General features: G+C 46.0%; 1 protein-coding gene across 1 annotated transcript in view; it reads left to right on the top strand.

Moving 5' to 3' along the window:
* Pitpnc1 (phosphatidylinositol transfer protein cytoplasmic 1) overlaps positions 1 to 24,269 on the top strand; it is a 283,056-nt gene that overhangs the window by 139,133 nt on the left and 119,654 nt on the right. Inside the window, exons 2-3 of the mRNA XM_006970483.4 lie at positions 4,306 to 4,454; positions 24,069 to 24,157. Coding sequence (XP_006970545.1) covers positions 4,306 to 4,454; positions 24,069 to 24,157 — 238 coding nt within the window. The remainder of the gene's footprint in view (positions 1 to 4,305; positions 4,455 to 24,068; positions 24,158 to 24,269) is intronic.

The following is a 24,269-nucleotide window of genomic DNA, read 5'->3' as shown; positions in this document are numbered from 1 at the left end:
TTTTTTTCTACGTGAGTGGGTCAGAGCTCCTAGAGACAGTGTGCGGGTAGATGCAGCTCTTCTCGTAGCTTTCCAGTGAGAGACCTTGGCAGGACTTTGAATGGTGGTGATGTCAGACCCGGCACTTCTTTTAAAACTTGAGGTAAAACCCACAGGACATGAAATTAACCGTTTAAACATTTTTATAAATGTGTATTGATTTTATATAACATGGCATCTTCTTGCATATGCGTAATGCATTTTGATCATAATTATCTCCTGTGATCCTCTCTTCCTCCCCCCTCCCCAGTTCCCCTTCTATCTTCATGTCCATGTCCCCCACCCCCCAGCTTTTGGTAGTCCAGGCTTCATTTGGGCTGCTTACAGGAGGGTAAGTTAGGGGTTATTTACATTGTAGAAAACATCTCTTCCTTCCCCTAGCAACCACTAACGAACTGTAGATCCTAGGAGTTGGGGATTGTGAGCTGACCTCCACCCCCAATGCTAAAGATCAGGTCAGGGCCTTGGGTGCGCTAGGATTGTGGCCAAGTTCCACTCTTACCTCCCAAATGATTCCTTTAGAGGGAACAGTCCAGCAGCATCTAGTGTTTTCCTAAGGTGTATCTAGCACATCTACCCAGAACGTTTCATTACTTTGGACCGATTGTACTAGGGTGTATGTGTGTGTGTGGTGTGGTGTGTGTGTGTATGTGGTGTGTATGTGGTGTGTGTGTGTGGTGTGTATGTGTGTGTATGTGGTATTTGTGTGGTGTGGTGTGTAGTGTGTGTGTATGTGGTGTGTGTGTGGTGTGGTGTGGTGTGTGTGTATGTGGTATGGTGTGTTATGGTGTGTGTGTGTGGTGTGTGCATGTGTGTGTATGTGATGTGGTGTGTGTGTGGTGTGGTATGTATGTGTGTGTATGGTGTGGTGTGTATGTATGTGTGTGGTGTGTGTGGTGTGGTGTGTGTGTGTATGTGGTATGGTGTGGTATGGTCTGTGTGTGGTGTGTGTGTGTGTGGTATGGTGTGGTGTGTGTGTGTGTGTGTGTGTGTGTGTATGTGTGTTTGTGTTTGAAGTCAGTTAGAGGTCAACATCAAGTATCTCCCTCAATCTCTCTAGATTATTTATTTTAAAATTACTGCCGGGCGGTGGTGGCGCACGCCTTTAATCCCAGCACTCGGGAGGCAGAGCCAGGCGGATCTCTGTGAGTTCGAGGCCAGCCTGGGCTACCAAGTGAGTCCCAGGAAAGGCGCAAAGCTACACAGAGAAACCCTGTCTCGAAAAACCAAAAAAAAAAAAAAAAAAAAAAATTATTATTGTTGTTGTTGTTGTGTGTGCTTGTGCCATGGCATGCATGTGGAGGTGAAAGGACAGCTTTATGGAGTCGCTTTTCCTTCCCCACTTACACTGGCTCCAGGGTTGGAACCCAGGAAGCCCGGCCTGTGTGGCAAGCACCTTCACCTGCTGGCCAGCAGGCACCAGGGATCGGCCGTCTCTACCTCCCGACTTGGGGAGTCCAGGTGCGTGCCACCATGCTCAGCCTTTTCGGGGTTGCTGGGGTCTGCACCCGGGACTTGATGCTTGTGCGCAAGCGCCGTGTGACAGAAGGCCCAGGCCCTGTGCTGCTTCCTTAGACGTGCCTGACAGAGCGGCCGCACTGGGGAGGCAACCGGAGCCACTCACCGTCCCCTGAGCCTGGAGGTCAGAACCAAAATCGGAACATGAGCAGAGCATTCCTTTTCGGAAGTTCTGGTGTGGGCGCGTCTCCCCAGGCCCCATCTATGGCTTATTGAGGCCACCCCCTCCTCAAACAATCTTTCGATATCCCTTTGTCTCTTCCCTAATTTCTCTTTTGTGTACGGACACCAGTCACACTGGATGAAAGCCTATCCTAATGGCATCTTTTAAAATATGATCCCACCAAGAGATTTCAAGCTTTGAACTCCAGGAGGGGGAAACTCTTCAACCCATAATATACATTAAGCGGCTTCACCATTGACATTTCTTTCCTTTTTGTGGCTGCGTAATATTTCACTGTCTGCGCTCATCGGGTTTTTAAGCACCAAGTACCAACAGTTGCCGTTGGCATCTGCACCTCTCTCAGCTTGTGTAAAGTAGACCATTGATCTCACAGGTGTAGCTTCCTCACCCTTGAAGGACGTCCTTGTTAGTTTTGGGGAACCAAAAGTAAAAGCCATAGTGGGCCGAGGGGAAGCCAGGTCAAGCCTCTGAGTCTCTGATTCATTTTTTAAAATGGATCTCGCTCCCGGCCTCCTTTGTGCGCTCCCAGTTCTTATCTTTACGCCTTCCCTCCCAAGTTCACAAACACACATTAAAAGCATTTTAAACACAGACTCGTTCTGGACAGTACTGTGGCCAGATAGGAAGCATAACCCTTGGAGAAGATCCAGCCAACAGCCTGATTCGTTGTCATGGTTACTGGGCCTGGTCCCTTGAGCTGGCTGCAGACTCTCTGCCTCAGCATGAAAGAGGGACCTTGCAACAAGAGATCTCTCAGCTCTGGAACCAACCACGACGCTGACTTGAACATTTCAGTTGCCTCTAAAGTTAGCATAGATTCTTTAATCTTCGGCACACAGACAGGGGCTCTGCATCTCTGCTAGCCAGGACCCTTTTAGGAATTTTGGGCCTCATTAGCTTGCCCAAAATTCAGGCCTTGGAGGTGGTGACTTTGTGTGCTGGTTCATACTGAGTGTGTAAAGATGACCAAGCAGAATCCTGACCCAAGCAGAAATGTCCCTCATACAAAAGTTATACCCCTCTCCTCCTGCCCCATCCCCCCTCACACACAGAGTATGGTATCCAATTCATCTTGCCACTTTGGAAGTCGACCAGGGAAAAATACCTGCTGACTTTGGGTTGGGTTTTGTTTTGTTTTGTTTGGTTATTATGAGTTGTTATTGTTGCTTCTTCTCCTTCTCCTTCTCCTTCTCCTCCTTCTCCTCCTTCTCCTTCTCCTTCTCCTTCTTCTTCTTCTTCTTCTTCTTCTTTTGCATTTTTTTAATGTACTAATTTTTTTGGGTTCTGTGTGGGGTGTAAGTGCCAGAGCACATGTGTAGAGGCCAGAGAACAGCCTGCACCAGTCCATTCTCTCCTTTTGCCACGTGGGTTTCAGGTCGTCAGGCTTTGTGGCAAGTGCTTTATCTGCTGAACTGAGCCGCTGCCGCCTCACAGGTTCAGACCTGGAGTTTTGAGAGAGGCAGGAGAGAGAGGTGGACAACTTGGGGGTGAAGATAGGAAAGAAGACAGTTCAGTCCTGGATTGCTCCATGATACGATCATAGCGTTGACATGTGGCTTCTGGACTCCGGAGGCCCCACACTGTTAGTACATTTGGGTGAAAATGATACAGACATACCAAAGATGTTCCTCAGTGTGGCACAGGCTTCTAGAACTCAGGATCTTAGCTGTGGGATGTGGATATTTGGAGTGTTTTAAGCATCTAGGGGACTTAGCATTAGTGGCTCATGTGAGTGAATGGCTGAGGCAGGATTGACAAGAGTTTCAGACCAGTGTGGGCTTTAGAGAGAGAGAGAGAGAGAGAGAGAGAGAGAGAGAATCAAAAACAATAATTCTTGTTTAGCATGAATGAAGCCCTGGGTTCAGTCCCCAGCATTGAATAAAACAGGCTTGATGGTGCTCGTCTGTAATCTTAGGACCTGGGAGTTCACGGAGGCAGGAGCAGAACTTCAGTGTCGCCCCTGGCTACATGGTGAGTGTGAGGCCAGCTTGAGCTTCATAAGATCTGTCTCAAAAATAGCAAGACCAAGTTGGAGTGGGTGTGACAAAACCAACCTTTCTCAGGATCCTGTCTAGCCACCTGTGAGAACTGTTCTTCTAGGCAGGAGAAGATGCAAGTGACAGTTAATCCCTGTGCCCAGAAATGCTGCCAATTAGCTAGAAAGCCAGGACAGAAATAACACACCCTAGGCTGCCCTTGGCCAAGCCAAATAGAACACCTACCCCCTTTAACCCTGTATGACCAGAATGGAAAGCAGGGCAGACTCTAGTTCCCAGCTTCTGCACCCTCAGCATGGGCCTTCAAGACTGCCAGAGCCCCAGGGAGCGCTTGGTATGGCTGCTTATATTATTCACAGGAACACCCGCTTCTGCATTCTGCTCACAGCCAATTCTCTGCCAAGCTCCAAGGACAGTCACCTCAGACCCAAATGACTGATGGCTTTTCTCAGCAGAAGGTGCAGATGTGACTAGTTGCTGTGCATCCTGTTGTTGGAGGGCAGTGTGGGGATTCATCAGAGGCAAGCTGGGGCTGACTCTGTCTCCGTTTCTCTGTTTGCTTTGCAGTACAAAATCGGACAGCTGTATATGATCAGCAAACACAGTCACGAGCAGAGTGACCGGGGAGAAGGGGTGGAGGTCGTGCAGAACGAGCCCTTTGAGGACCCTCACCATGGCAATGGGCAGTTCACTGAGAAGCGAGTCTATCTCAACAGGTAAGTCCCTCCCTCCTGCCACCATGAGGTAAGGACACTGGAAAGCCATAACGCCACCCTGACAGCTGCCAATATTATTGCTTCAAAACCAGAATCATCAGGAGAATGTGAGGCTTTTCTTGAGGCTACCTTTGATGACGTCAGAGGAAATCTGATCCATCCCCAGGACAGTGTTAACTAGGGAGAAGAAATGGCTGTGGCTTGATATAGTAGAGGCCTGGACCCAGCAGCCCCTGTGGCTATGGGTCTTGATTAATAGATTTTCCGCATACTGTCAGAAGACTACCCAGGAGTCCCCAGAAAAAAACTAACCAAGTGACCAGAGCGATTCATGGTGGCTAAGGTGGCTTCCATTTCCCCAAGGGACTCCACCTTTCCTGTGGTCATTATTTCCCTTTTGGACAAGTTAGAAACCACCACTGACCCAGGCTATGTTTTGTGCTTTGCAAAATGTATTTTTAAATATCTTCTGTTTCTTTTTTTTTTCTTTCTTTCTTCTTTTTTTTTTTTTTTTTTTTTTTTTTTTTTGGTTTTTCGAGACAGGGTTTCTCTGTGTAGCTTTGTGCCTTTCCTGGAACTCACTCTGTAGCCCAGGCTGGCCTTGAACTCACAGAGATCCACCTGGCTCTGCCTCCCAAGTGCTGAGATTAAAGGCGTGTGCCACCACCACCTGGCTCAGTCGTTACTTTTCTCTTCAGTGCTTTTTCTAGGTCAGAATATTTGTAGTGAAGGTTGGGGGGTGTGCAATGCAAGTATGAAGGCCTGAGTTCGGATCTCCAGCACCAGCATGAGATTCCTGTATTCTCGGTGCTGGAGAGGCAAAGTCAGGATTATTCCAGGATCTTACTGGCCAGCCAGTCTAGCCAGATCAGTGTGCTCTGTGTTCACAAAATAGGTGGAGAGTAGTTGAGAAAGATGTCTCACATTGACTTCTTGCCTTTATGTACACACACAAACACAAAAAACACACAAAGAATACTTGTAGTCATATATAAAATATATTTTATTGAAATTAACTGCTCAGCAAATAAGCCTTATATTAGATTTTCCACAGTATATTTACACACACACACACACACACACACACACACACACACACACACACACACGAGCCCACCCTGCCATGTCCTCTGGCTCATTTGTGACTGTGGAGAAACATTTCTGACACACTAGCTGGACAGCTCCCCCCTGACTCATTGCCCTCTCTGTGAATGTCCCCTATCCTCAGTGCCTTGAATGTGCTCATCTTCTTCTGAGCGAGGGCCACATTTAGAGATATCACTCTCCCAAGGGCTCAACTAGACTATTCTGTCACAAGAGACTTGGACTCTCGTCAGCAGAGTGCATGGCAGTCTTCTGATCCAGTCCCTTGACAGTGAGGCCCTGGGCTTTCAACAGCCTGGGGATACACTACCAGGGAATTCTTGAGTCAGGCCGATGATGTGCAAATGAGATGGACCCCAATCATCTGGAAGCTGTGGGTTCCCATGCTTTAGGAGCAGTTCAAGCCCCAGCCAAGTGTCTATCTGCTGAAGTCACTGGGCCCTGGGTATGGCTAGAGACAGATTTCTAGATATTCTGCTCTGGTCCTCTCAGTGTGGAGGGTGTCAAACACACAGGAGCAGGTACCCCTAAGGAATCATGTCCGAGGAGCAAGGAGAAGTGAAGAACATTCGGGAAATTAGAAACTATGGAAAATTCCATTTTTCAGCTACAATTGCATTTCTGCTTAAGTTATTGCCTGGGGACTGTTCCCTATGCACCCAAATCAAGAAAAGTGTTAGAAACTTTATAACTTTTGCTGAAGCAGAAGACATCCCCAGCTGTCTGTCATGTCTGTTTTCTCTATCAAAATATATGATATTTACTTTAAAGGAGAAGGAAATGCGTTATAAATAGAATATGTGCACTTCCAGTAATAGTAACTGGAAAGATTAGTGTTGACCCTCCCCCACTTCCTATGACAAACACAGGATGAAATATAACAATATAAAGCCAAGCTTAAAACAAAGGAAGGGAGGTCCTTAGGTCCTAGAATTAGAAGGGAACCCGAACCAGGATGGGAAAAGGACCAGCGAGTGAAAGCCCTGGGAGCTGGGAGACATCAGGACCACTGTAGGTCCTGGTATCTGGGGGTAGGGGTTTTGTACCCATACAGGGATGGGAAATGTAGCCCCAGGTCTACACAAATGGGGAGCAGGAACTGAGAGTCAGGTATACATCCTGGTTCATGACCACTGAAGGCTGAGAGACTCCAACTGAAGAGATGGCTTGGGGTTAAAAGGGCATCAGAATTCGGTTTCCAATACCCCTGTCAGGTGGCTCACAACCAAGGGGTCAGCCTCCTCCTCCTTCCACGGCCAAGTGCACCTGCATGCACATAGAAACACACATGCTTAAAAAGAACAATTAAAGTCTTTTAAAAAAGAAAGAGCGACTAACAGAGATACTTCCACAGAGTTGAATCTGAAGAAAAAAGAAGGGCCTGTAGAAGGCATTGGTAAACACGTGGGCAGAGCTGACTGAGCACGGAATGCTGTAAAGGCACAAGTAATGACTACTTGTGGCATATTTGTAGCATCAAGACAATAGATGGTAACAGAAGATTAAAGAGCCCTTATTATAATGAAGAAAATCCTCCAAGGTGCTAATGTGATTTAGGGATGGAAGAGAGATGTTGATTGTTTTTGTTCAGATTTTTTGGTTTTTCTTTTTTCTTTTTTTTTCTTTTCTTTTTTTCTTTTTTCTTTTTTTTTTTTTTTTTTTTGTATTTTGAGACAAGTTCTCTCTGTGTAGCCCTGGCTGTCCTAGAACTAACTCTGTAGACCAGGCTGGCCTTGAACTCACAGAGATCCACCTGCCTCTGCCTCCCGAGTGCTGGGATTAAAGGCATGCACCACCACTGCCTGACTCTTTATTTTTTGAGACAGGGTCTTACCATGTAGATTTGGCTGGCTTCGAACTTACAGATCTGCCTGTCTCTGCCTCCTAAGTGCTGGAGTTAAAGACATAAAGGCTGCCATGCCTAGCCTTCTTTTCTTTTTTAAGGCAAGTATAAATATTCAAAATGTAAAAGTAACCTCCAGAGATATGGTCAAGTATTGAGTAACTTCTAAGGGAACTTGTGATCATTTCATAGGGGTAGGTATAATGAAAATCTAATTTTGATGGCAAAATAAGCTGAAATGTCCAGTCCCTTCTCCAGTCACCCTTGCTGCTAGGGATGGTACTGTGTGACCTAGTTGTACTCAACAAGGCATCATGTTTTCATCTATAATAAGATGAGACAGATATTCCAGGCCTCTCTTTTCTGTTCAAGAGGGCCAGGATCTGCTTTTGAGAAAGGGGAAGGGGAGTTTTCCTGGTTGGTTGATGGAAAGGCCGTACTATTAGGAGAGAGGACCAGTAACATGGATGATTTCCCTGTCAGTGCTTTGTTTGTGGTGTTATAATAGAGTGATCTCCAGGAACGAAAGCAAACAAGGAGAGAGGGGGCGCGGAGAGAGACTACTGGGAGAGCATGATTGCTGCCTGCCTTCTAAGTGCTGGTAGCAGGAGTGAACAATGACAGCACTGAACAGTAATAGTACAAGAGGAGCACCTTAGTGATGAGCATTTGCTAGCACATGCAAGGCCCTGGGTTCTGTCCCCAGAATTACAAATAAAAATATTTATACACATTAGTCTCAGGGACATAAACACAAAAGTTCTATACAATACATATGCAAGTCAAACCTCTCAGGAAATAATAATAAACCATCCACCAGATTTATTCCTGAGATCCATTCTATTAACATTAAATAAATCTTCCTGTGTACTTCTCTGCAGTAAGGCTAAGAACAGCGTAAGGATTCTTGCCACCACCGTGGGAAAGGTACTAGTTAGTGAGTGTGATAGAACTGGAAAGGAGGCCTGGGGATGAATCTCCATGGTAGTGTGCTTGTCTAGTGCCACGGTTCATTTTGTCAACTTGACTCGGTCAGGAATCCCCTGGGAAGGTAGTCTCAAATGAGGGGTTGTCTAAGTTGGGCTGGCCTGGGAGTGTGTCTGTCAGGAACTGTCTTGATTGTGTTGATTGATGTGGAAGACCCAGCTCACTCTGGGAAGTACCATTCCCTAGGCAGGGGACCCTGGACGTTAGAAGAGTGGAGATACAGAGCTGAGTGCAAGCTTGCATCATTCATTCTCTCTGCTCTTGACTGTGGGCATGACTCGCTATTTCAAGTTCCTGCCAACTTGATGTCTCCCATGATGATGGACTGTTACCTGGAGATGTGAGCTGAAATAACCCTTCTTCCCTCAAGCTGCTTTTGACAGGGTATTTTATTACAGCAACAGAGAGGAAAACTAGGGCACCTGGCAGGCATAATACACACACACACATACAAATAGAAAGAAAAGAAACTGAATTATCAGTTGTAAACAATCAACTAATGGGAATTAAAGACATTGCACATAGTTATTAAGATCAACATAAGAAATCAATAAGGTGACTGTGTGGAAATTCCTATGTAAGAATCAACAGCATCATCATACTTATCGTATCATGCTTTATACATGTAGGTCATAAATTGGCAGAATACCTGCAAGAACTTAGTTTTAAAAAAAAAATCCATTCACAATAGAAAAAGAAACTTAGAGGTACTTGGTTACAAATCACTTAGTTATAAATCTGAAGGCTTTGCAAATTCAAAAGAGGCATGGGTGGTATACACCAATGATCCCAGCACTTTTGGGTGACAGCAGGAGGATCAGAAATTCAAGGTCACCATCTGCTACATAGCTCATGCTTGTAGAACAAATCATCTCCCTAGCCTCAAATGCTTGGTTTTAAACAGAGCTGTCATGAGACATCACTGAGGATCTACTGCTCTGTGTAACAGCCCTAGCTGTCCTGGAACTTACTCTGCAGGCCAGGGTGGCCTCAAACTCACAGAGATCTGACTGTCTCTGCCTCCTGAGTGCTGGGATTAAAGGTGTGTGCCACCATGCCTGGGCTGCATCTACTACTCAATGTGTGATGTTACACTGATTGGATTTTTAATCAGCAACACAACCAAACCTCTAGTTCACTGCATACATGCAAAAATAAATTATAGATCAATGAAATCCTCAAATGTGGAAAAAATGGAGAAAAAAGTAGATAAACATCTTTTATTATTAGTGGAGTAGGATAGACCTAATAAGACAAAGACATGGACAGATGATAATGTTTTTATATAGCAAATTCTGGTACTTAAATAAATAGAAGCTCTTGCAAAGGAAAATTTTAAAAGATTTATTTCACGTGTGTGTGTGTGTGTGTGTGTGTGTGTGTGTTCCTGTGTGTATGTGCACATGAGTGCAGTTCCCATGGAGTCCAGAAGAGGGCATCAGATTCAGATTCCCAGTGCTGGAGTTAAAGGTGGTTGTGAGCTGCTTTAGGCTGGGAACTGGACTTGGGTCCTCTGCAAGAACATTATGTGTTCTTGACCTCTGAGCCATCTCTTCAGCCCATCCGAAAGTTGAGAAAGGGGTTGGAAATGGGCCTCAGAGAAGTGGAAATGGGAGCAATATATACATGAAAAACACTCACCTCATAGGGAGGCAATAAAACAGATTAAAACAAGAACATCTCTTTTCACACACATCAGAGTGATAAAAATTAAAGTCTGATGAGTCTAGAGATTAACAAGGATGTGAGAAAACAACTCCCTTCCAATGCTGGAGGGAGCTGTAAACTGATGTCACCTCTTTACAGAGCCATTGGCAGAAACAGGGGAAGTTGAAAATATGTACGCCTTCCATTTACCAATTCTGTCTCAGGGTGGAACCCTCACAGAATGACTACTGCATTGTGCCCAAGAGACAGGCACCATGAGATCCATTCTAACACCAACTGCAATGGAAAAAAAAACCTAAAACAACCCAGGTATCTTCACTGGAAATACCTTGTGTTATAGTCGCATGATGGAATATTTCCACCGTGGTTTAGCTTAATGAAACAGATTTACTCTGACAAATCTCATAAAGTGCAATAGGCAAGCCATAGGAAAAAGAACAGCAAAAATAAAAAAGCCTGGCTAAGGATCTAGATGGTATCCTTATTATTTTGAGAAATCCACAGCTAGGAAGGATTATGAGTCTAAAATTCTCAGTGAAAAACTTAAATCAGAAAAACTTATCATTTGGAATGAAGGATCATCTTCCAAGATTAAATTAAACAGGGACATGTAATGGTTATATCTTTGGATGCCCAGTTATCACTTACATGAGAATGGGGTGAAGGGCCAGGGAGGTGGCTCAGTAAGTAAAGGCATCAGCAACCAAGCCCAATGACCCAAGTTCAATCCCTGTAACCAGATTAAAAAAAAAAAAAAAAGTGCTCCAGTGACGTAGTCCGTTAGCATGTGGTACTTAATACAGAGAGGAAATGAAAATGCTAGATGCTGTGGTGTGCATCTGTAATCCCAGCACAGCTCCAGTGAGTGGGAGGCAGAGAAAGGAGAATCACCTAGAATCTTACAGGCCAGCTAGCTTGGAGTTTGAAATGCAGCAGCAAAATGTGAGAAGTCCTGCCTTCCTACAATGGAACGTGAGATCTGATTCCCAAACGATGACCTTCCCATTCATGACAGTGTGCACTCCCACACACTGTGTACACATTCACACAATGAATAAACAAAAAGAATGGGAGAAAGGAGTGTAGCTTTTTAATGGTGTATTTGAAAATAAAATAGTGATTTGGGCTGCTAATTCAATAAGAAGCAATTATACACATGTATATACACATAAAATAATGACCGCGTGTATCTGTACATTTATGCGTGTATACAAGAGACATAGAGTTGTAGATATTGCCATTGGGCAGTGTCCATAAGAGTAAAGTATGACGGTCTACAACATGTATCTGCCAACCTTGCTTAATTTTCCACCAGCCAGAACATACCTCACTTACTTTGGTCTGTTCCTCAATGGTGCATTTAAGAATGGAGGTAGACACACTGTGTGTTACAAAGGCTACTGAAATGGAGGTGGACACGCGGTGTGTTACAAAGGCTATTGAAAGAACTAGAAACCCCAGTGATGTGAAGGTTGAATGAAATGATGGGTAGGCTAGCCTAGGGGTGTGTCCCAGTGCTGTTAGATGGAAACGAAGGAGCTCTGCATATTCTTGAAACCCAACATGCCCAACACCAATAAGTGGGGATGGCAGGAAAAAATTATGCTCAATTAGTAGGAGAAATTTCCAGGCACACTAACTATGGGATCATGCAGTCGAGAGCCTGTGAATCAGTTACTTAAACTGGTGGGGGACCCCATCACATGGTGGGTTCAGTTGAACAGCCTAGGATATACTTCAGTATGTTTTATATCATATCATATCATATTATTTATTTATTTTTATTTCATGTGCATTGATGTTTTGCCTGTATATATGTCTGTGGAGAAGGGGTGTCAGGTCCCCTAGAACTGGAGTTACAGCTGTGAGCCGCCATGTGGGAGCTGGGACTTGAACCCTGATCCTCTGGAAGAGCAGTCAGTGCTCTTAATCACTGAGCCATCTCTCCAGCCTCTGGTACGCCCCCTTTTTTTACACTCAAAATACATCTTGGACATGGACTTGACTTTCCCTCTGCACATATGAGTGACCAAAGAGGCAATATCTAATCAGTTTCCTTTCCAGAGGTGAACTCAGTTAGCTTCCTTTGTATGAATCGAAACTAAGTCCGTCCTTTTATAGCCTAAAAGACTTTTTACTCCCATAACCTTTTGTTCTTAGAGATTTATTTTAATTAATTAATTTTTAGGCCCATATCTTAGCAACAGGCATGACGTCACAAAAGAGAAAGGAAAATTGATATGCGAACAGCTTTGCATAGTGGTATGCTCTTGTAATCTCAGCACTCAAGAGGCTGGCAGAGAAGAATTGAAAGCTCAAGTCCAGCGTGGGCTATTTAGTGAGCCCCTGTCTCAAAAGAAATTCATGTATGACAGAAGCATGAGGCAGTAAGATGGATTCCCATAATCACAAAAGAATAACAGACCCATTGCATTGCAGTAGCAGACAGCGTAGAGCTAGTCCAGGTTGACCCATGGCCTGCATGTGGAAGTCACATGATTGTCATGTCACATGGGATGTTAGACTCCCATGTGTAATGTAAGTCATTAACCTATGTGTTGGAATCTTAACACATACAAGCGAGTCTGCTGCTTTGGAAGGAATCCCTTAGGGGGTGAAGGCCTGGTCCTTGTCTTCTGATCAAGGGAGAGTCCAAGGCTGGTAGGATCAAGCGTTTGTGAGTCTGTGTGATTTCTTGTGGGTGTCTTGAGAGAGCTGGTTTTGAAAGGCAGGTTGTCGGTAGTTACAGTGTCCTTAGTGCGCATGTGGTAGTTTCCCTCATTACATGGAGTGTCCTGTGTCATTAACCAACTGGCAGAGGGAATTGAGGCTCCCTTGTGAGAGTCTAGAAGGTTCTGGAAACTGATTTCTTGCCTGGTACAACCATGAGCAGTTCTTGATATATTCAAAACCTGTGTAACCAGGGCCCACTCTTCTACTAATGTAGGAAGGAAGAAAATTGCTCAAAAGGGAGATAGATTAGGCCATAATTATTATTACCAAGTGAATCTCAGACATTCATCTCTCAGCGAGCAGTGCACTTTGGATCGTGTGCAAGGTATCTATGGGGATAAGTGGAAGACTAGTCAGAAAGGCAATTTGAGGCTCTCAGGGAAGGTTTATAGCTACCGGCAACAGAAGTGAAGTCTGTTGTAGGCTGAAAGAACACCTGGTGGCCGGACGTCAGGGACCCACAGAACTTTCTGGAGCCATATGAAAGGGCAGGCATCAAGGCAGCTCCAGGAAGGGTCACAAACCCAGGACAAGAGTGGCCTTTAAGCAGAACCCAAGCGCTTCTTCCGCTGCCTACCCTGCCCCTGCTGCTTCCGGCCATTACTACCACAGTTGCTGTGGGTGACCTCCAACTGTTCCATCTCTCTGTCCCTTGTTCCAAACCCCAAACATTGTCATGTGCAGCCTGTAGATTAGTTAGCAGGATAGACAGAATCATTTCATAATGACATGAAGTAGAAGGGGCTATCGAAGGATAGGAAGAGGTCTAAAAGGTGGGTGAGTAAAACAGGGCAGCAAGGGAAGAAAGATGATGCTTTTACTCCTGGGAATCTCTGTTTAAGGGTGTGTGTGTGTGTGAGAGAGAGAGAGAGAGAGACAGAGACAGAGACAGAGACAGAGACAGAGAGAGACTATTGGGGAGGATAAAGGAAACCAATCGGGAGGGAGGATTGGAGAGGTTGATGGTAGGTGAACATAAGCAAGGATTCATTTTCATATACTCATATATGTGAGTATGAAAATGTCATAATGAACCTTGTTATTTTGTACACTGACTAAAAATCCCCACCACAAGCATGCCATCGTGTCTCTAGATCTAACCCTGACAACCAGCGTAGGTAGAGAAATTTCCAAAGTGACTGTTTTCCAACATAGCTGAGCATTTTATGTTCTAAGCAGTGACCCATGAGGATGCCACTTTCTCCACACAACTGTTTGGCCACACTTCCTGTCTGTCTTTTGGGGCACAGCCATAGCAGTGGGTACTTTCTTGTGAATTTTTAAAAACATTGTGTTATTTTTAAAGTAATTTTAATTTTTAAATGTGTGTGTGTGTGTGTGTGTGTGTGTGTGTGTGTGTGTGTGATATCAGTCGTCCTGTTCTATCACTCTCCACTTATTCCCTTTAGACAGGGTCTGTCACTGAACCTATCACTGGGCTGTCTGTTCCCCCATCCCCCTGCATAGGGTTATGCAACCATGCTCAGCTTTGAACAAGGGTTCAGAGGATTTGAACCCAGGTCCTCATGCTTCTGTAGCAAGTGCTCCTGCCCACTGAACCATTTCCCTAGTCTTCATCTCTTCTTGTGGTTTTGGTTTGCAAGTCTGGAATAACCACAATGTCAGCCGTCTCTTTACACACTCTTTGGAAGAGCATCTTTCTAGTTGAGGCCTTTGGCAATTTTCGAATCGGGCATGATGTCCCTCTAAAGTACCATTTATCTTTTAGTGGTCCCCTCTCACTCCCCAGGGACTGAGATTCCTCCATGCTCCAGCCCCTTCACTTAGGCAGGTACCATGTTGGGTGGGCCTTACATTTTGGTGGCACCTGATGCATTTGGTGTGCTAGGTATGTTAGGTACCACGCATCAGTCCATCCCGTGAGTGCTGTCACAGCAGTACACTTACTGGATCCCCGTGGGCCTTAGATCCAGTTCATTTAACCAAGTAGGTGACGTTTCTTGGCTCACCTTCAAAATTCCTACTTGCAACTGGTATCCAGAGAAAAGAGGCAGAATATTAATCAGGCTCTGGAATAGTGGTTATAAATTAAATTGTCACCTAGTAACAGAGGAAGATGAATGTGATGCTTAATAGTGACTGTCACCTTAGGGGACTCTAGGGTCACCTGTGGGTGATTGTCCGGACTAGGTTGACCTCTGAGCATCCTTATAAAGGATTTGGATGAGGTTAATTGACTTGGGAAGACGAGCCCTGTATGTGGGCTGCGGTCCCGGACTGCATGAAGAGGAGAAAGTGACTGATCACGGCCTTTGTCGCCCTCTTCTTGCTAACTGGAGGCAATGTGTCCAGCAACCTTGGGTTCCTCAGGTGTCCAGCAACCAAGACTTCTCCACTGTAATGGACACTTGAGCTGTGAGCCAAATTAAGCCCTCGCTCCCTTAAGTTTGTTTCTCCCCCCTCGAGACAGGGTCTCTCTGTGTATCCCTGGCTGTCCCAGAACTCAATCTGTAGTTGAGACTGGCCTTGAACTTACTGAGATCCGCCTGCCTCTGCCTCCCAAGTGCTGGGATTAAAGGTGTGCACCACCACCGCCAACTACAGGTGTTTGTCACAGCGATGAGGTGCATCCCTAGCATGTCCTTTGACCCAGCTCTTCCTTTGACTTCCTTCAGTGGATCTTCCCACAGCAGCCCAGGAATGGAGAGAAGGGAGCTGAGGAATGGATTGGCACTGGAGGAGAAGAAGCCTCTATTTTTAGGCCTGTTTTTCAGCCATGATGTGTCGTGTTCTCCACCATCATAGCTGTGGGATTAATTAGGCCATGCTGGCATCTGTCAATCAGGAGGCTCACCAGCTTCCAGTGGAGATCCCATTGCCTGCTTGATGTGATGTGCATGAAGACAGCCATGTTCTTCCTGCCACATGGCCCTTACTGTCCCCCGTATTCTCCCCCAGCCTCCAGTGGCTTTTGGAGGAGACGGTTTCTAGAAGTCCTTTGTCATCCAGAGTGCAGGGTCACCATCTGGTCCCTTCACTTAGCAGTAACTCTCGCTGCGATGGCTCGAGTCTCTCTTTCCCATTTCCCCTTCCTGTGCTCCAACCTCTTCCAGATCTGCTGAGCAAACTATGGCCATCTCCTGGATCATCCTCGGGGGCAGCTGTGTGCCCAAGGTTCATGTCCCGGTAACAGGTGATAGAGAAAGTGTTCCACTCATAGGTCCAGGCCTGATTGCCTATCCCCAGGCATTTTCAGAGAATCTTCGTGGTCATTATTGACTTCTAGGTACACAGAGAAGATCCTCATTCATTAAAGAATAATTTGGAGGTCTGCAGAGATACTCCGTGGGAAACAGTGTTTGTTATAGGAGCTGAGTTTGGGTTCCAGCACCCATTTTCAACCCCAGACATGGCTGTGCACCCGTGTAACTCCAATGGCGTTGGCAGTGAAGCAGGTCATTGCGGGGACTCGCTGGCCACAGCCAAGCTGAAAGTTCAGTGAGAGACACTGTCTCAAGGAATACAGTAGAGAGAGATAGGACACCCAACAGCCTCCTCTGACTTCCACATGGGTACGTACACACTTGTACACACATGTGCGTGTATACCATGCTCACAGTAAGTATTAATAGTTTGGGACCTGGAGATATATCATGCCAAGATCCTGGGTTCAGCTCCAGCACTGCAAACACACACATGCATACACACACATGCATACACACATATATGGTAATTAGTACCATTCTTGATGCTAGGGTTACAGCCATGAACAAAAGAAAGGTCCCTGGCCTGGTGAGACTTGCATTCTAGGGTATGACAGAGAGTATACTGTAAGTATAATAGATCAGAGTTTTATTTTAGATTCTATGCTTTATATGTCACATATAAATAATTATATTACATAATCAATATAGGGAGTGTATACATAGATGCATCATACCTATGTATATTTACATATACAGAAAGCAAGAGAAAGAAAGCCATGGAAAAATACTGTTTATGTGAGAGACTTCCTCCTTACCTGCCTTTTAGCGCCTGCTCTTTCATTCTGTCCCCATCTCAATGCTTTAGAACATGCCAGAAGGACTGCTGATGCTTACCCCCTTCCCCTCCATCCCTGCCAACTTCTCCCCTGATGTCCCAGCAGGCGTGGGGCCAGGAGATTTTCCACCCTGGATTTATCTAACCCTTCAAGATGCTGCTGATGTGAGCAGTTGGCTCGTTGGAGCCACCAGCCTGCTGCTGATCTGATGACATGGCCTAACGCTGTTCCAGCAGAGGCTTCCAAAAACCTGTGCCAGGCTAGCCCCTCTCCCTACATCCGGTGCAAAGTCTCGTTAAAGGGAGGGCGGTGTCTGTGTTCAAATTCAGGGAACTGGGGTCCTGCCCGGTTTCTGCTTGTGAAGTCAAGGCAGCCCTGCCTCTGCACTGCAAACTCTGCCTGCCTGGGCTGCCAGATAAACTGCCCAGCAGGAGCACAAAAGAGGGCCGGGAAGGTAGCGCATGGGGCCAAGCATTTGCTGCTGGAGTGAGGACGTGAGTTCAAATCCCCTGGACACATGTGAAAACCAGACACAGTAGCAGGCTTGTCTGCAATCCTAGCCCTATTATACCAAGATGGGGCCAACTAGCCTGGTATACGTAGCAGTGAACAGGAGAGGGCGGGAATGGGCGAGGCTGGAGAAGAAACGGAGAGACCTGGCTGTCGTTGTGTGTCCAAGTGGACAGAAGCTGCCAGTTATGCACTAATAATTGTCAGGAGCTAAGTCTCAACACAAAGAGGAACTAGAAGGTCAGGGTCCCGTTTAAAATCAACTCCTCTCATGGTTTCTGCATAGCCATGGTGTTGAAAGTGACAGGATGCATGTGTGAGGCTGAAAATAGTTTCTCCCCAGAACTTTCTCCTGTGAATGTTCAAGTCCAAGATTTCCCGTTAAGACTGTTTTCTGACCCCGGCTGAGAAAATAAAATGGATTCCATTTAAACCACATTTTGCCCCAGTGATGTTCAGTGTGGCCTGGAAAACTCCCGAGCGAGTGTGCACTTTAGTGTTAGATGCCAGGGGTAACTTTCAGATAATCAGGATTGGAAATCACCAGAAGCTTCTCATGAAGGGACAGTAACCACCCTTTGCCTGAGGCCGGTTCTAAACCCATCTAATGATCAGGGCAGCTGTGACTTAGGTACCATGGTGACTGGGAGAGATAAGGGTGCCAAGTCTTGCAGTTTGCCCAGGACTGAAGAATTAATCTTGACATGTGGAAATTTCAGTGCTAAACAAAATGGCCCTGGGTAAGCCAGGACAAGATGGCTACCTGGCTATGTCATTAGTGTGTGCATAAGAGTAAGAAATCAGGCATCTTAGGGGCTGGAGAGAGAGCTCGGTTAAAGTTGGTCAAGTACTCGAGGACCTAAGTCTGATCCCCAGAACCCACTTTTAAAAATAAATAAATATTTTTTTTTAAAAGGGAATTGGAGAGATGGCTCAGTGGTTAAGAGCACAGATTGCTCTTGCAGAAAACCTGGGTTCAGTTCCCAGCACGCACATGGTGGTTTACAACCGTCCATAACTCTCCACTGTTGGGAAGGTGGGAGGAAGTAGATTGCTGGAGCTTGCTGGTCAGCCATAATAGAAAACCTAAAAGGTTCAAAGAAGACTCTGTCTCAAAAGAAAGGTGGACAGTCCCAAAGGAGGGGAAACCCAGGTGTTCTCTGGCTTCCACACACGCATGTGCATTGGGGGGTGGGTGTTAAAGTCTGAGAGGAGCGTGCATATCTGAGGATTTTAGCAGGAATCTTAAAAGTTCTTATTAATAAAATCAAACCCGAGGCCAGTTATTGGGGTCAATGCTGGTAGGTCAGAGAGACAGAACAAGCCACAGCTATCTCACCTCACCAGTTCCTCAGCTGGTCCTGTTTCCTCAGACTGGAAGCCTCTGAGTCCTCATCCAGAATGAATCCCAGCTGAACTGTGCTGCTTCAAAGCCTGAAAGCTTAACCAGCCACATGCTTAACCAGCTACATGCTTAACCAGCCACATGCTTCTAGTTTCTGGTCCTCATGCTTTATATACCTTTCTGCTTTCTACCATCACTCCCTAGGATTAAAGGCTTGCTTCCTGGGATTAAAGGCGTGAGTCACCATGCCTGGCTGTTTCCAATGTGGCCTTGAACTCACAGAGATCCCAGATGGATTTCTGCCTCTGGAATGCTAGGATTAAAGGCATGTGCTATCACTGCCTAACTAGTGGCTTCTCTGTTCTCTGACCCCAGATAAGTTTATTAAGGTACACAATATTTTGGGGAACACAATACCACCACAGAGGATTGTGAATCACCCACACCAGCACATTTTCACATTCAAGGGCTAGGACTCTGGGCTGTTCAGATGGACCCTCATGTAGACCAAGGACTTGATTCAGACACTCTGCCTTTCTAGAAATGAGCCCCTTATTTCACATCTGGTAGTGACTTTGAGTGACAGGCTTTCTTTTAGAATTGTGGGCTGTGTGACAGTGCACATCATTTCAGTGACAACAGTGGCAGAGACTGAGTTAATTCCATTTCCCTCTTCAGGTCCTGCTAAATCATTGCTGCAGGGAAAAATAAATTTCCCTTTCTCAGACCAATCGTGGTGTGTTCTGGGGAAGCTGGAGGCTGAAAGAGGGTCTGTTAGTGGCCTTAACAGTACTTAAATAGCATCGTATTAGTTGACTCTCCGTCACCACTATCAAATACCCGAGGTAATGAACTGGTAGAGGAAAGGTTTATGGTGGCACACAGTGTTACAGGTTCTGGAACACGGCTGGGTACGCCAATCATCCGTGGAGGTGCCAAGTGTCATCAGGATGGAGACGGCATATGTCAGAAGAAAATCACTTCATGTCCAGGAACTAAAAGAGGAAGAGAGATCTGGGGTTCCACGCTCCCCTGCCCCAACGGCTTGCCCCTAATGACCCAAGTTCCTCTCACCAAACCCCTTTTCCAAAAGATCCACCCATAGGACCACGCCTTCTGGCCTTGGGAGGACACTTGTTATCTGTCTTAGTTTTTCTTCGTGTCACCATGGTAAAATGCTCTGACGGAAGCAGTTTGAGAAAGAGTTTACTCTGGCTCACAGTCCAAAATACAGTCCACCATGGTGGGTGAGTCAAGGCAGCAGGGACTTGAAGCATTGGCCACATCCAATACACAAATGGGGAGCAGAAAACGATGGATGCAAACTGATGCCAGGTAGGGAATGGTGCCACCCACAGTGGGCAAATCTTCCTGTCTCGTCGTATGTGATCAAGGTAATCCCTTATAGGCATGCCCAGAGGGTGGTTTCCAGGTTAATTCTAGATTTCTCAAGTTGACAACACTAACCAACATCCAGATTGTGGCAAACCTATCTCAGAGCTTGTTGTTAAAGTCCCTGCCTTTAACCTGGTGAATGACTTACATCAGGATCTTCTTCCTAGATTGAAGGAGAATGGTGACATGAAATTGTAACCGTGTCTTGACTAAATGATTATTTGTTTTTAGTGCACTATCTCAAATATATATAAATAAAATCATTGGTTATGCTGCTCCCTGGATTGTATGAGTTTTGGGGTGAATATCAAAAATTAAAATTATAAGCCAAACAATGGTGGTGCACACCTTTAATCCCAGTACTCGGGAGGCAGAGGCAGGTGGATCTCAGTGAGTTCAAGGCCAGCCTGGTCTACAGATGGAGTTCTAGGACAGGCAGGACTGTTACACAGAGAAACCCTGTCTCAAAAAAATAAATAAATAATAAAATTGTAGACTTTGGAGTCGTGGAATTAGGCAGTCTCAATGAGGATGGAAACTTGCCAATGGTTTTCTCTTCCTACCAGAAGATGCTGGCTGCTTAGGATGGATGTTCTGGTACAAGGGTTCTAACAGGCTACAAGGGATGAGTTACATGGATTGCCCCGGGGTGCTATGTGGGAGGAGCACCCAGTAGATTAGGGGAGACATGAAGGGAACATGGAAGCACTCCCTAGAGTAGGGACAGTGGGGAGTGTGCTCTGAGACTGTGGGAGATGCACATGCTTTATCTACGCCGCATTGGAGTTCTTTGCTCCAACCCGTCTAGCATGCACAAAGCCCAGGGGTTGATCCCCAGCCACCCATAGACCAGGTATGGAGGTACACACCTGCAGCCCCATCCTAGCACTCCAGATGTAGAGGTAGGAAAATCAGAAGTTCAAGGTCACCTTGGACTAGATAGTGAATTCAAGACCAGCCTGGAATATGTGAGAATCTATCTAAAAAAAAAAAAAAAAAAAAAAAAAAAAAGATCAAAATATGCTTGCCTGTAACTAGAATCCGCATGTCCCTCTGCTGCCCACTGGCACTGTGCCCTGGGCACAAACAGGCAGGCGCCCAGAGGAAGTCTGGCTCATATGATTGACAAGCGAGCAAGTCAGTGGGATTTCCCTACTCCACAGCAACCTCAGGTGCACTCCAGCGTCAGCGTCTGATGGACTCAATCATCAGCAAAAACTATAAAAAGCCCCTGTCAGGGAGCAGCCGTCCTTTGAGAAGTGTGAATACGAGGTAAATGAGCAGCTTCTGCAGGGACAATTTTATAGGAGTGAGAAACTCCGCGGTAGAGCAGACTCCGGGAAATGACAAGTGGTCTCCAGACTTCTCCTGCTCCCTCCTCTCAGCCTGCTTGCCGCTCACCCAGCTTTCGGCAAGCTTAGGTTTTTGGTTGTTTCTTTTTTAACCCTCATTTGTTGAGACCCTGATAAATAGCCCAGAACTCCGAGTAAGGTCCAGCCAGCTATTGAAAAATAAGCATTTATCTTTTCCAAAAGTTAGGCCTGGATATTCTCAAAAACGAGAGAGCCACTTTGAAAAGACATTCTAGGTATGCAGTCGTTTACTGGTTCTGGTTGTCATTTGTATTCCATGTCAGAGAAAGGAGTTCAGATCCAGGGCTCCTATTAGTCACTTTTCTTGTTACTGTGGAAAAAAAATACCTGGCAAGTGGTTTAAGGAAGAAAGGATTTGATCTGGTTCACAGTTTTGCAGGTACAATCCATGATGGTGGAGAAAGCAGAGCACAGGAGTGGGGAGCGTGTGGCCACATGATGTCCACCGTCAGGAAGCAGAGGGAGATGAATGCTGTGCTGGGCTTGGCATTCGCCTTTCAGCCCAGACCCAGCCTACGGGATGGTGCCACGCACATTAAGGTGGATCTCCCCTCCTCAGTTAAGCCTCTCTAGAAACAAACACACACACACACACACACACACACACACACACACACACACACACACACACAAACACACAAAACTGTATCTCTTAGGTGACTCTGAATCCAGGCAGGTTGACAATTATAGGGAATTGTTAGCTTGATATTTTCACTGCTTAGTCATATCAGCGTGTGCGTGTGCGTGTGCGTGTGCGTGTGTGTGTGTGTGTGTGTGTGTGTGTGTGTGTGTGTTCGCTCATGCATGTGGGAGCTAACCTCACATGTCATTCCTCAGGAGCTTTCCACCTTGGTATCTGTGACAGGGTCAATTAGGCTAGACTGGCAGGCCAGCGAGCCCCAAGGGTCTGCCGGTCCCTGCCCCATCAGAGCTGGGATTCCAAGCATGCACTTACTTGTCTGTTTCACATGGGCGCTGGGCATCCATGGTCCTCATGCTTTTACATCCAACACTTTACTGGCTGGCTGTCTCCCCAGGCCCTCAAACTGCTTCTTGATAGCCTTTGTTAACATGTGGGCTGAAGAAGCTGAGTGGTCTTCATCTCCTTGGGTCTAATCCAAAAGAGAGAGAGAGAGAGAGAGAGAGAGAGAGAGAGAGAGAGAGAGAGAGAGAGAGAGAGAGAGAGAGAGAGAGAGAGAAAGGAAAGAAAGAAAGGAAGGAAGGAAGGAAGGAAGGAAGGAAGAAAGAAAGAAAGAAAGAAAGAAAGAAAGAAAGAAAGAAAGAAAGAAAGAAAGAAAGAAAGAAAGAAAGAAAGAAAGAAAGAGGAGAAAAAGGCTAGACTTGAGCATCCTAGACTGAACTATCCTCTATCCTGGTTAGTGCTGGAGAGAACTGAAGTCATGACGCCAGGGGCTGGCGAGAGAGCGCTTCAGTTAAGAGTGCTTGCCGCTCTTCCAGAGGACCAGAGTTTGGTTCCCAGCATCCATCAGGCTGCTTATAACCACCTGGAACTCCAGCCCCATGGGATCCAGTGCCCTCTTTTGGTACCCAGTCACATCACACACACACACACACACACACACACACACACACACTCACACCAGTGAGAGAGCTGAAAAAAGTCATAGGAATATATTTTAAGAACTAGGTGGTTATATAGTCTTTATATATCACCAGGGTAGATGAGGAAAGCTATGTCCCTACACTGTGCTGTAGGTTTGCCTCTGAAGGAAAAACCAAACCTCATTAGTGTTCGGTTGCAAATGACTGTCAGACCTTTGCCTTCTGAGAATTTATTTCCTGTGGCTGTGTGACCTGGGCTTGCTCCAGAAGAGTGGCTCAGTCATTGGACTTTGCTCTCTTAGGGCTCACACAAGTAAATTGCCACAAACTGGGTGGCCTAAAGCAAAAACATTTTATCACCTCACAGGTATGGGGCCCCAAGTCCTAAGTCAAGGTGTTGGGAGTGTCCACTCCTTTGGGCAGTCTACCGGGAAGTGTGCTGTGTGCCTCTCAATCCTTGACACTCTTCTGCCCTGAACTTCATCATTCTGACTTCTGCTACCAGATTCGCATGTTCTTCTCTGTGTGGCCTTGAGTCCCAAATCCCCCTCAAGTCACTAGAGTTAGGGCTCACCCTAGATCAAGGTGACATCATCTTCAGTTTCTGTAAAGGCTCTATGTTCAGGGACTGGAGAGATGGTTCAGTGGTCCAGAGCACTGGTTGCTCTTCCAGAGGACCTGGGTTCAGTTCCCAGTACCATATAATGACTCAGAACTGTCCATAACTCCACTTTCAGGCAATCTGATGCCCTCTTCTGGTTTTTTTTAGGTACCACACATATAGGGTGCACAGATATACATGCATGCAAAACCCTCATGCACATAAAATAAATTTTAAAAGAGAGCTAGTATAGACATACAGCCCTTAAAACCTCCTTCCTCTGAGCCCAGCAGCCTGTTGCCTTCTGTCTTTATATATTTTGAGAGAACACAAATATGTGCAGGAAATTGGCGGCTCCAGTAAATACTTCAGAGATGAGGAAGGAATGAGTATGGAGAAAAGAGGAGCCTCAGAACCTCCCTAACAGTGTGCCATTGTGTCTAGAAAGTTGGAGTAAGACTGTCTCCCTCCCTCCTCTCTCTTTTGCAGCAAACTGCCGAGCTGGGCTAGAGCTGTTGTTCCCAAAATATTTTATGTGACCGAGAAGGCTTGGAATTATTACCCCTATACAATCACAGGTAAGTCCTCAGGACAGGTCAGCAAGTCCAGGGCTGGGAGCGAAGTGGAATTTCACTGAGTGAGGGCAGACTGTCCCCACAGGGCCGGCTAGAGGTTTTCTCATCTGTGGTT

The sequence above is a fragment of the Peromyscus maniculatus genome, chromosome 8 (genome assembly GCF_049852395.1).
Source record: "Peromyscus maniculatus bairdii isolate BWxNUB_F1_BW_parent chromosome 8, HU_Pman_BW_mat_3.1, whole genome shotgun sequence".
Lineage (NCBI taxonomy): Eukaryota > Metazoa > Chordata > Mammalia > Rodentia > Cricetidae > Peromyscus > Peromyscus maniculatus.
This window is presented reverse-complemented; position numbering and strand designations above follow the sequence as displayed.